At 44.1% G+C, this 12,758-nt stretch overlaps 1 protein-coding gene across 3 annotated transcripts in view; it reads right to left on the reverse strand.

Annotated features, from left to right (window-relative positions):
- Positions 1-8,360, reverse strand: part of LOC130281763 (centrosome-associated protein CEP250-like) — a 47,266-nt gene extending 38,906 nt beyond the window's left edge. For 2 of the 3 annotated variants that reach the window (XM_056529360.1, XM_056529358.1), the window contains exons 1-3: positions 8,237-8,360; positions 4,394-4,540; positions 3,584-3,640 (exon numbers count right to left, since the gene is read on the reverse strand). In XM_056529360.1, coding sequence (XP_056385335.1) covers positions 3,584-3,640; positions 4,394-4,507 — 171 coding nt within the window. In that variant the 5' untranslated portion in view covers positions 4,508-4,540; positions 8,237-8,360. Of the gene's footprint in view, positions 1-3,583; positions 3,641-4,393; positions 4,541-7,969; positions 8,057-8,236 lie in introns of those variants that run through there. The other variant, XM_056529359.1, reaches the window with a different exon arrangement.
- Between the last annotated feature and the right edge of the window lie 4,398 nt (positions 8,361-12,758).

Raw genomic sequence — 12,758 nt, forward strand, 5'->3', positions numbered from 1 at the left:
CATTATCAAGAAGTTTACAACCCATGGCACTGTAGCTAATCTCCCTGGATGTGGACGGAAGAGAAGAATTGATGAAAGGTGTCAACGCAGGATAGTCCAGATGGTGGATAAGCAGCCCCAAACAAGTTCCAAAGATATTCAAGCTGTCCTGCAGGCTCAGGGAGCATCAGTGTCAGCGCGAACTATCTGTCGACATTTAAATGAAATGAAACTCTTTGGCAGGAGACCCAGGAGGACCCCATTGCTGACACAGAGACATAAAAAAGCAAGACTACATTTTGCCAAAATGAACTTGAGTAAGCCAAAATCCTTCTGGGAAAACGTCTTGTGGACAGATGAGACCAAGATAGAGCTTTTTGGTAAAGCACATCATTCTACTGTTTACCGAAAACGGAATGAGGCCTACAATGAGAAGAACCCTGTACCTACAGTTCAATGATGTTTTGGGTTGTTTTGCTGCCTCTGGCACTGGGGGCCTTGAATGTGTACAAGAGATCATGAAATCTGAGGATTACCAACGGATTTTTGGTCGCACTGTACAGCACAGTGTCAGAAAGCTGGGTTTGTGTCCGAGATCTTGGGTCTTCCAGCAGGACAATGACCCCAAACAAAAAGCCCCCAGAAATGGATGGCAACAAAGCGCTGGAGAGTTCTGAAGTGTCAGCAATGAGTCCAGATCTAAATCCCATTGATCACCTGTGGAGAGATCTTAAAATTGCTGTTGGGAAAAGGCGCCTTCCAATAAGAGAGACCTGGAGCAGTTTGCAAAGGAAGAGTGGTCCAACATTCCGGCTGAGAGGTGTAAGAAGCTTATTGATGGTTATAGGAAGCAACTGATTTCAGTTATTTTTTCCAAAGGGTGTGCAACCAAATATTAAGTTAAGGGTGCCAATCATTTTCCTCCCTTTTTTGGTTTAGTTCCAATACACACAAAGGGAATACACATGTGTATAGCAAAACATGTGTTATTGTAATCCTTTTCTGTGAGAAATACTTAATTTTCAGGGGTGCCAACATTTATGGACATGACTGTATTCCACTACAGTACTCCTTTAAGGCAACAGTTTTGAGTGTTCAGACCTTCAACCAATCACTAGAACAAGCCAGGAAAGGAACACACAAGACGAGTTCTCCCCCAGCTCTGTGAGATGTTACTGGAACAAACTTGCATTGTAAGTCTATGGAGTCGCTCAGCCATGTATTTCTCTTCCTACTCGTTCTAGCGATCCAAACACTCAGACCTCCGTGCAATAAAAACTTTTCACATACATCTTGGATATGTCAAAAGTTTTTTCTAAGCGACAGATACACTTTAAGGGTAGGGTCTCAAGTGCCCCATTTTGCTGCTACATACTTTCCTACCCATTAAAGTCAGTGGGTATCAAAATACGCAGCTGATTTCACAACCCAATGACTTTAAGGCTGGGTTCACACTGCAGAATTTCTGGGCAGAATTTCTGCCGGAAATCGAGCCGGCGGCGCTAGGACAGAGCAGACTGCATTGCTGCCTCCATAGATGGCAATGCATTTCTGGGTGGATATTTTGGGATGTCTGCTCAGAAATGCATTGCCATCTATGGGGACTGCAATGTAGTCCGTGCTGTCCTAGTGCCGCCGGTTTGATCTCCAGCAGATATTCTGCCCAGAAATTCCACAGTGTGAACCCAGCCTAATGGGTAGGAAAATACGCAGCAGAATATGCACATATGACCCTACACTAAAGGATTGTCCTGCGAAAAGCAACATATCCCCGATCCACACAATATAGGATAGGTGTCTAATTGCAGTGGGTCTGACTGCTGGGACCCCCCGTGATCTCCTGAACCTGGCTCACTTAGGCTAAGTTTCCACTTGGTTTTTTTCTGGCAGTTTTTGGAAAACTGCCACCACAGTTTTTGAGCCAAAGTCAGAAGTGGATCCATAAGGGAGGAGAAGTATAAGTCCTTCCTTTATTTGCCCTATTCCTTTTGAATACACTTCTGGCTCAAAAACTGCCAGAAAAAAAACCAAATGGAAACTTAGCCTCAGAGGAGCACATGCTGCAGACGGCACACGCTCCATTCATTTTAACCCCTTAAGGACTCAGGGTTTTTCCGTTTTTGCACTTTCGTTTTTTCCTCCTTACCTTTAAAAAATCATAACCCTTTCAATTTTCCACCTAAAAATCCATATTATGGCTTATTTTTTGCGTCGCCAATTCTACTTTGCAGTGACATTAGTCATTTTACCCAAAAATGCACGGCAAAACGGAAAAAAAAATCATTGTGCGACAAAATCGAAAAAAAAAAACGCCATTTTGTAACTTTTGGGGGCTTCCGTTTCTACGCAGTGCATATTTCGGTAAAAATTACACCTTATCATTATTCTGTAGGTCCATACGGTTAAAATGATACCCTACTTATATAGGTTTGATTTTGTCGCACTTCTGGAAAAAATCATAACTACATGCAGGAAAATTTATACGTTTAAAAATGTCATCTTCTGACCCCTATAACTTTTTTATTTTTCCACGTACGGGGCGTTATGAGGACTAATTTTTTGCGCCGTGATCTGAAGTTTTTATTGGTATGATTTTTGTTTTGATCGGACTTTTTCATCACTTTTTATTCATTTTTTAATGTTATAAAAAGTGACCAAAATACGCTTTTTTGGACTTTGGAATTTTTTTGCGCGTACGCCATTGACCGTACGGCTTAATTAATGATATATTTTTATAGTTCGGACATTTACGCACGCGGCGATACCACATATGTTTATTTTTTTTTTTTTTACACTGTTTTATTTTTCTTATGGGAAAAGGGGGGTGATTCAAACTTTTATTAGGGAAGGGGTTAAATGACCTTTATTAACACTTTTTTTTTACTTTTTTTTTGCAGTGTTATAGGTCCCATAGGGACCTATAACACTGCACACACTGATCTCTCATCCTGATCACAGGCGTGCATTAACACGCCTGTGATCAGCATTATCGGCGCTTGACTGCTCCTGCCTGGATCTCAGGCACGGAGCAGTCATTCGTCGATCGGACACCGAGGAGGCAGGTAAGAGCCCTCCCGGTGTCCGATCAGCTGTTCACCGCGGCGGTCCCGAACAGCCCGACTGAGCAGCCGGGATACTTTCAGTTTCACTTTAGAAGCGGCGGTCAGCTTTGACCGCCGCTTCTAAAGGGTTAATACCGCACATCGCCGCGATCGGCGATGTGTGGTATTAGCCGCGGGTCCCGGCCGTTGATTAGCGCCGGGACCCACGCGATATGATGCGGGATCGCAGCGCGATCCCGCTTCATATCGCGGGAGCCGGCGCAGGACGTAAATATACGTCCTGCGTCGTTAAGGGGTTAAGGGTAGCGCCGGAGATGCCTGAGTACAGCACTTGGTCTCTTCAGTGCTCCCATAGGGAATGACAAGCACATGCTACTCTCAAGTAACTGGGGTTCCGTTCAGGAGATCAAGGGGGGCCCAGTGCTCAAACCCCCCCCCCCACGATCAAACACTTATCCCCCCTTATCCCCCCATAAGTTGTTTTTCACCCGACCAACACTTTAATGATTACAATAACCTATTTCTATGTATCGATCCCTTACCAGACTTAGTTCCTGGCTCTGCTGCAGGTCCTGGTAGCGATTTCTGTATTGTACAACCTGAGAATGAAGAAAACAAATATAGAAACAATTATTTTACATTCTATGTAACATCGGGGCAGATCGCCTAATATACTAGAATACTACATCAATAGCAAATCCTTAAAGGGGTACTCCACTGGAAACATTTTTTTTTTTTTAAATCAACTGGTGCCAGAAAGTTAAACAGATTTGTAAACTACTTCTATTAAAAAATCTTCATCCATCCAGTACTTATCAGCTGCTGTATGCTCCAGAAGAAGTTGTGTAGTTCTTTTCAGTCTGACCACAGTGCTCTCTGCTGACACCTCTGTCCATGTCAGGAACTGTCCAGAGCAGGAGAGGTTTGCTGTGGGGATTTGCTTCCTGACATGGACAGAGGTGTCAGCAGAAAGCACTGTGGTCAGACTGAAAATAACTACACAACTTCTTCTGGAGCATACAGCAGCTGATAAGTACTTGTTGGATGGATTAAGATATTTTAATAGAAGTAATTTACAAATATGTTCAACTTTCTGGAGCCAGTTGATGATATGAAAAAAATTATTTTACACCGGAGTACCCCTTTAAAGCTCCTATAATGCAGGGGGCACTTAGTTTTCCTAAATAAGAAAAGTGTATAGAACTAGGTGTAACTATCACACTTCCCATAATGCAAATCACCAGAGCTAAGCGCCCTGCAGATGTTCAAAAAGCAGGGAATGCTGGGAGATTTCAGCTCTGAAGACTGTAGAATAGTGAGCGTCATTAACAGAACAGATCCACGTTTTTCACCTTTGCCTGTAATTTCTCCACCAGGACCGCCTGCCTCTTCTGAGCTTCTAGAGAGTTCTGTAGCTCCCTCTGCAGCTCCAGCCAGTCCCGGCTGAGCTCCGCCCCCTGCGTCATTGCTACGAGGGCGCCACATGCCCGCTTCTAGACCTGGAGAAAGACAAAGCAGAATATATATTTTTATAGACATATCACTGCTGCTGTATACGCCTTACATGGACAGTATACACAGGTCAGGCCATCACACCCACATGAACCTGTAATGCAGGGTTTATCAACCAGGGTGCCTCCAGCTGTTGCAAAAGCACACCTCCCAGCATGCCCCAAGAGCCTAGGGCAGGGGTCTTCAACCTGCGGACCTCCAGATGTTGCAAAACTACAACTCCCAGCATGCCCGGACAGCCAACGGCTGTCCGGGCATGCTGGGAGTTGTAGTTTTTCAACATCTGGAGGTCCGCAGGTTGAAGACGACTGGCCTAGGGCTATCTGGGAATGTTGTAGTTTTGCAACAGCTGGAGGCACCCTGTTCAGGAAACCCTGCTGTAATGTGTTGTGAACGGAGCAGTGAGTGGTGAAACCTTTGGCATGGCTGTCCAGGCATACTGGGAGTTGTAGTTTTGAAACAGCTGGAGGCACCCTGGTTGGGAAACACTGATCCTGCAATGAGATGGATTAAGCACCAAGCCAGGGAGTGAAGTGCTGGGATCCGATCGACAGGTCAAATTATATCTTAAAGGGGTTATCCAGGAAAAAAACTTTTTTTTATATATCAACTGGCTCCAGAAAGTTAAACAGATTTGTAAATTACTCCTAATAAAAAATCTTAATCCTTTCAGTACTTATGAGCTTCTGAAGTTAAGGTTGTTCTTTTCTGTCAAAGTGCTCTCTGATGACACGTGTCTCAGGAACCGCCCAGTTTAAAAGAGGTTTGCTATGGGGATTTGCTTCTAAACTGGGCCATTCCCAAGACACGTGTCATCGCAGAACACTTAGACAGAAAAGAACAACCTTAACTTCAGAAGCTCATAAGTACTGAAAGGATTAATATTTTTAAATAGAAGTAATTTACAAATCTGTTTAATTTTCTGGAGCCAGTTGATATATAAAAAAAAAAAAGTTTTTTCCAGGAATAGCCCTTTAAATGACAGTAACATGCTAAATGGCTGAAATCAGTCGGAATTTGGTGCCCCAAAAAGTTGTGCATGATGCTTTGAGGTATGTATCTAACTGTATCCAAGCTCTTTCACATCATTAGAGTCCCTATACCTTAACCCCTTAACGACAATGGACGTAAATGGACGTCATGGTGTCGTGGTACTTAACGTACCATAACGTACATTTAAGCTCCGCCATGACCACAAGTACTGGATCGGTGCTCGCGTCATGCACAGCAGGTGTCGGCTGCTATCAGCATCCAGGGACCCGCCGGTGATGGCGGACATCCGCGATCGCGCGGATGTCCACCATTAACCCCTCAGATGCCTTGATCAATACAGATCACGGCATCTGCGGCAGTGCGTTACTTTAAATGGATGATCGGATCGCCCGCAGCGCTGCCGCGGGGATCCGATCATCCCTAACGGCGGACGGAGGTCCCCTCACCTGCCTCCGTACGTCTCCTGAGGTCTTCTGCTCTGGTCTGAGATCGAGCAGACCAGAGCAGAAGATGACCGATAATAATGATTAGTGCTATATCCTATGCATAGCACTGAACAGTATTAGCAATCAAATGATTGCTATAGATAGTCCCCTATGGGAAGTGTAAAAGAAAAAATTTAAAAAAAAAGGAAAAAAATTTGAAATATTAAAAATCGTATTGACCCACAGAATAAAGAAAACTTGTCATTTTTACCATAAAGTGTACAGTGTGAAAACAAAACCTTCCAAAAACTTGCTAAATTGCATTTTGCTTTTCAATTTTTCCACATAAGTAATATTTTTTGGGTTGCGCCGTACATTTTATGGTAAAATAAGTGATGTCATTACAAAGTAAAATCGGTGACACAAAAAACAAGCCCTCACATGGGTCTGTGGATGGAAATAAAAGAGTTATGATTTCTAGAAGGCGAGGAGGAAAAAACAAAAATGCTAAAATAAAATTGGTCCTGGCCCTTAAAGGGGTACTCCGGTGAAAACCTTTTTTCTTTTAAATCAACTGGTGCCAGAAAGTTAAACAGATTTGTAAATTACTTCTATTAAAAAATCTTAATCCTTCCTATACTTATTAGCTGCTGAATACTACAGAGGAAATTCTTTTCTTTTTTGAATTCTCTCTGATAAGATCAAGAGCACAGTGCTCTTTGCTGATGTCATTATAATAATAAGTCTTTATTTATTGTTGTCCTTAGCGGGATTTGAACCCAAGGCCCCAGCAATACCACTAACCACTGAGCCACCATGCTGCCCTTAGCATACAACTGCTATGCACGGTTGCTAAAATGGACAGAGATGTCAGCAGAGAGCACTGTGCTCGTGATGTCATCAGTGTTACAAAAAGAAAGGAATTTCCTCTGTAGAAATTCAGCAGCTAATAAGTACTGGAAGGATTAAGATTTTTTTAATAGAAGTAATTTACAAATATGTTTAAAGGGGTATTCCAGGCAAAAACTTTTTTTATATTTATCAACTGGCTCCGGAAAGTTAAACAGATTTGTAAATTACTTCTATTAAAAAATCTTAATCGTTCCAATAGTTATTAGCTTCTGAAGTTTAGTTGCTGTTTTCTGTCTAACTGCTCTCTGATGACTCACGTCCCGGGAGCTGTGCAGTTCCTATGGGGACATTCTCCCATCATGCACAGCTCCCGGGACGTGACATCATCATTGAGCAGTTAGACAGAAAACTTCAGAAGCTAATAACTATTGGAAGGATTAAGATTTTACAAATCTGTTTAACTTTCCGGAGCCAGTTGATATATATAAAAAAAAGTTTTTGCCTGGAATACCCCTTTAACTTTCTGGAACCAGTTGATTTAAAAGAAAAAAGGTTTTCACTGGAGTACCCCTTTAAAGGAGTATTTCTGCGCAACATAACTTATTTCCTATCCAAAGGATAGGGGATAAGTTATAGATCGCGGGGGGGGGGGGGGGGTCCGAGCGATGGCCGCGGCAGTCTGGACTGGGCCGCGACAGTCTGCAGGAAGTGCAGTTTTGTCCCCAGCAGAAAGCCATGACAGACACTCCCCCTCAATGTATCTCTATGGGGTACATGGAGGGGGCTTGTCAGACGCCGCGCCGTGTGGGGACAGAGGCAGAACGCCCCCTTTCCATCATACTGCCGCGGCCCCATCCAGGAGATCCCGTGGGGCCCCATCGCTCGGACCCCCCCCCCCCGATCTATAACTTATCCCTTATCCTTCAGATAGGGGATAAGTTATATTGCACTACAGATGTCCTTTAAGGGGTTAAACCTCCTTAATTGCTGAAGGAAAGGCTGCCATTCAGAGTGACCAGCCCAAAATTTTACATTTGAAAGGGGCTGGTCACTAAGTTTCCTTAATTTCCTAGGTCAGTTTCCCTAATTCAATATGTAGTCATAGCTAGAAAAGCTGGGTGATGGGTTATCATCCAGCATTCTTACCACCCTGAATGGGTAACCATGGTTACTCATACACTGACACATCTCCATCTTGTCAATCACCTACGGCATTCAACCTGTGGCTCTCCAGGTGTTGCAAAACTATATCACCCAGCATGCCCAGGCAGCCGTAGGCTGCCTGGGCATGCTGGGAGATGTAGTTTTGCAGCACCTGGAGAGCCACAGGTTGAAGACCACCGTACTACAGCATCGCACGTCCCCCCCTGTATCCCATACTCCCTCCATTTCTACCCCTTCCCTCTTTCTCACCCCCATTTTGAATCTCCCTCCAGTTTCTCCCGTTTGTTTGTGGAGCAGTCCGGACCCCGTGACCTGTGACGCGCGCGGCAGCTACCCAATCACTTCCTGCGCTAAGGTCATGTGACCGGTTTCCCGTCCGTCTCCGCAGTTAACTGGGACCTGTCAATCAGCGGATGACGCGTCTACCGAGCCCCGCCCACTCTCTCTTTTGCGTCCTACGTTATCGAGTGTTTATTTCTTCTTTTTTTTTTTTTTTTTCTCCTTTTTTGCAATGGTTTATGGGAATTTCCTAGTCTGTCTAACTGACGTCATAGTCTGTGGTGTCACGTGAGGTGCCATCCACCCCCCCCCCCCCCCCCACTCTCTAGTCTATATGGGAGAAATTTACCAAACCCTATCCAGAGGAAAACTTGCTGAGTTGCCCATAGCAACCAATCAGCTCGCTTCTTTCATTTTTTCAGAGGCCTTTTCGAAAATGAAAGAAGCGATCTGATTGGTTGCTATGGGCAACTCAGCAACTTTTCCTCTGGACAGGTTTTCATAAATCTCTCCCTATGTCATTATACTTCTCAGTGATGGCTTGCATGATGTATAGGGCTGTGTTCACACGGGACGTTTAACCCCTTCATGACCCAGCAACATTTGTTTTTTTTTTTCTTTCTATAACCAAAACTTTTTAATTTTTTTACTTACAAACTTGTGTTAGGGCTTATTTTCTGCGTGGCGAGTTGTACTTCCAGTGATACACTTTTTTTTTTTATTTATTATTATTATTATTATTATTATACAATGTATTACAAAGCCAGATATATACAAAGCCTATATATAAGGTAAAATTGAAAAAGATATGGAATTGCACAATTTTGCAGGGCAATCAATTTTTCAATTTTGATTTCAATTTCAATATTGCGTTCAAAATGCGGTAAATCTGACATGCTATCTTTATTCTATGGCTCAGTACGATTCCAACGATACCAAACTTCTTTATGGTTAAAAAAAGATTGAAAACTTGAAAAAGAAAAAAAAAAAAAAAACCTTTGTTTATTACCATGTCCTCACCCTATAACTTTTTTTATTTTTCCACCTATGGAGCTGTGTTAGGGTTTGTTTTTTGCGCCATGAGCTGCAGTTTTCAACTGTATGTTTGTGTGCTTTTTGATCACTTTTTATTACGTTTTATTTGGGATGTAATGTAACCAAAAATCAGCAATTTTGGGGTTTGGAACTTTTTTGCATTTATGCCGTTCATCGTGCAAGATCAGAAACATAATAATTTAATAGTTCGGACAATTACGCACACGGTAACACCAAATATGTGTATTTTTTTTTTCTTGTTTGTACAGTGTTTTATTTGAAAAGGGGGATGATTTGGATTTTTATTAGGGGAGGGATTTAAAAAAATATATTTTTAAAAACATTTTTTTTACCTTTTTTTAACACAATTTCATTATTTTTATTAGATGGCTAACACAGATCAACGTAATGCTATTGCATGACATTGATCCATGAAATCTGAAAAAAATCCACTAGAAATTTTTTTTTTTAAATCAGCTGTTGCCAGAAAGTTAAAGGGGTACTCTGTCCTAGACATCTTATCCCCTATCCAAAGGAGGGGATAAGATGTCTGATCACGAGTGGTCCCGCCGCTGGGGACCCCCGTGATCTCTGCAGCGCCACCATGTCGTCATCACTACAGAGCACGTGGCGCTGTGTGTGATGATGGGGCGATGCAGGGGACAGAGCATCGTGACGTCACGGCACCACCCCCTTGTGATGTCACGTCACGCCCACTTAATACAAGTCTATGGGAGGGGGCGTGGTGATCGTCACGATGCTCCGTCCCCTACATCGCCCCGCCATCACGCACTGAGCCAGTGTGCTCTGTAGTGATGACGGCAGGGTGGCGCTGCAGGGGATGTTCACAGTGGCGGGACCCCCGCATTCAGACATCTTATCCCCTAACCTTTGGATAGGGGATAAGATGTCTGGGGCGGAGTACCCCTTTAAACAGATTTGTAAATTACTTCTATTTAAAAATCCTAATCCTTACAGTACTTATCAGCTGCTGTATGCTCCACAGGAAGTTGTATTTCTTTTTGACTTTCCTTTCTGTCTGACCACAGTGCTCTCTGTTGACTGTAGCTCAGGCTTGGAGCAATCAAACGCCGATCGGCTGCGACGGAGCAAGGTAAGGGGGGCTCCGCTCGCGTCCTATCTGATCGGGACATCGCGATTTTATCGCGATAGTCCCGATCAGCCGACTGAGCTTCCGGGAAGCTTTTACTATCGTTTTCGACGCGGCGATCAAAGTTGAAGGGTTAATAGCGCGCGGAAACTACCAGCTAGGCAAGACGAGGTGAATCCGGCACTGCAATCCACAATAGATCCTGTCCTGGATAGCCAGTCCAGCAAACAAAACCAGTGGAGCTGATCTGAGGGTGCACTCCAAGCCACGCAAAGGATAGCAAACAGTTCAAAGAATAAAGCGGATGCACTCACCCAGAAATTCTTGCCAGATGAAATCTTTATTCAGTTATCCATAAAACGGTGTAGTGTGTAGACGCAGAGGAGAAGCCTCGCAGCCTGTGAGGCTGCTCCTCTGCCTCTACCCGCTACACCGTTTTATGGATAACCGAATAAAGATTTCATCTGGCAAGAATTTCTGGGTGAGTGCATCCGCTTTATTCTATGAACTGTTTAATAGCGTGCGGCACAACGATCTGTGCCGCGCGCTATTAGCCCAGGGTCCCGGCTATCATTATCAGCCAGGAACAACCCATTGTGATGCAGGGTCACGGTGTGGCCCGATTTTAAACACCGGGACTGGGCCCAGGGCTTACAGGTACGCCCTGCGTCCTTAAGAGGTTAATCACAGAGCCAGGGAAGACGCGGAGAACAAGATAAGGCCTCAGGTCTCCCTAGCAACCCATAGCTATAGGACCACTAGACACCGGGGAATAGCGGGATAGTATAGATCACACCTGGGAATAGCGGGATTGTATAGATCACAGTATTTAACCAGTTAAATTGCAGACCTCGGAGCGATCTCCGATGTCCATCATTACCGGCAGATGTCACCTGCTGATAGTAGCGGACATCTCCCAGTTATGACGTGAACCTGACCCGCAGGCCCGCATCATGTCCGCTCACCGACCCATGACGTACATGTATGTCATGGGTCGAGAAGGGGTTAATTAACATGACTATTTTCAATACAGTACATTTTCAACCCCTTGAGGACAAATTCATTTTTCCGTTTTTGTTTTTTCCTCCTCGAATTCTAATAGCCATAACGCTTTCAAGTTTCCACCTACAGACCCATATGAGGCTTATTTTTTTGCGCCAGGATTATCATAGTTTAGGGTTTATTAAGCCATCTGCCCAATCCCTACCTGTTGTCCCACCTCCTGCGACACAGGGGATAGGGAAATACATATTAGTGTGTATCATTTTATCAATATCGTGTTATTTGCTTTATCAACATTATTTGAGTACTTGCTGATGAGCGAGATTTTTGTGCTTTCACGTTTGCTGTGTATTTTGTGTGTAGAAATGAGTGAAGCGCGTTGTCTACCGGCAGACGGCACGCGCTCCATTCATTTCTATGGGAGCGCCGATGGTGCCCGAGTGCTGTACTCAGGTCTTTTTGGTGCTCCTATAGAAATGAATGAAACTTATCCCCCTATCCTATCCCCACAGTGGCATCATTAATTCTGGGGGCACAGCAGCATCATTATTTTTGTTCTGTGCAACACAGTGGCATCATTAATTCTGGGGGCACAGTGGCATCATTAATTCTGGGGGCACAGCGGCATAATTAATTCTAGAGGCACAGTGGCATCATTAATTCTGGAGGCACAGTGGAATCACTAATTCTGGGGGCACAGCAGCATAATTAATTTTGTTGTATACCAAAAAAAAAAAAGAGTTCAAAAAACCATTTACCATGACATATAATGAAGTTTATTTATATCATTTAAAAATACATATGGACTAAAAAAAAAGTATCCGAGATAACACTCCGGGACTGCGACGGAGACATTAATTCAATACAATGATTTTTTAACTACACATCATGGTCACATGGGTTGTCAGATAGTTAGAATATCTACCTGGTCCTAGAAAGCAATTCCTATATACATATTAAAACGTATTTTTCGCCGTATAAGACGCACTTTTTCTTCCCCAAAACTGGGGGGGGGGAAAGTTGGTGCGTCTTATACGGCGAATACCTGCGGCCATCGATTGGCCGGGACCCGCCGCTAATACAGGACATCACCGATCGCAGTGATGCCCTGTATTAACCCTTCAGACACGGCGATCAAAGCTGATCGCGGCGTCCCGAACAGCTTACAGGACACCAGGAGGGACCTTACCTGCCTCCTCGGTGTCTTCTCCGTGCCGGGATCCCCTGCGCTCTCCTTCGACGTCATCAAGTCGTCGCGCACGCCGTCCCATCATCCAATAGGAGCAGCGTGCGTAGCGGCGTGATGACGGCGACGGAGAGCGTGCATCCCTGGGAAGAAGAAGT

Source organism: Hyla sarda, chromosome 7 (genome assembly GCF_029499605.1).
Source record: "Hyla sarda isolate aHylSar1 chromosome 7, aHylSar1.hap1, whole genome shotgun sequence".
NCBI classification, from domain to species: Eukaryota; Metazoa; Chordata; class Amphibia; order Anura; family Hylidae; genus Hyla; species Hyla sarda.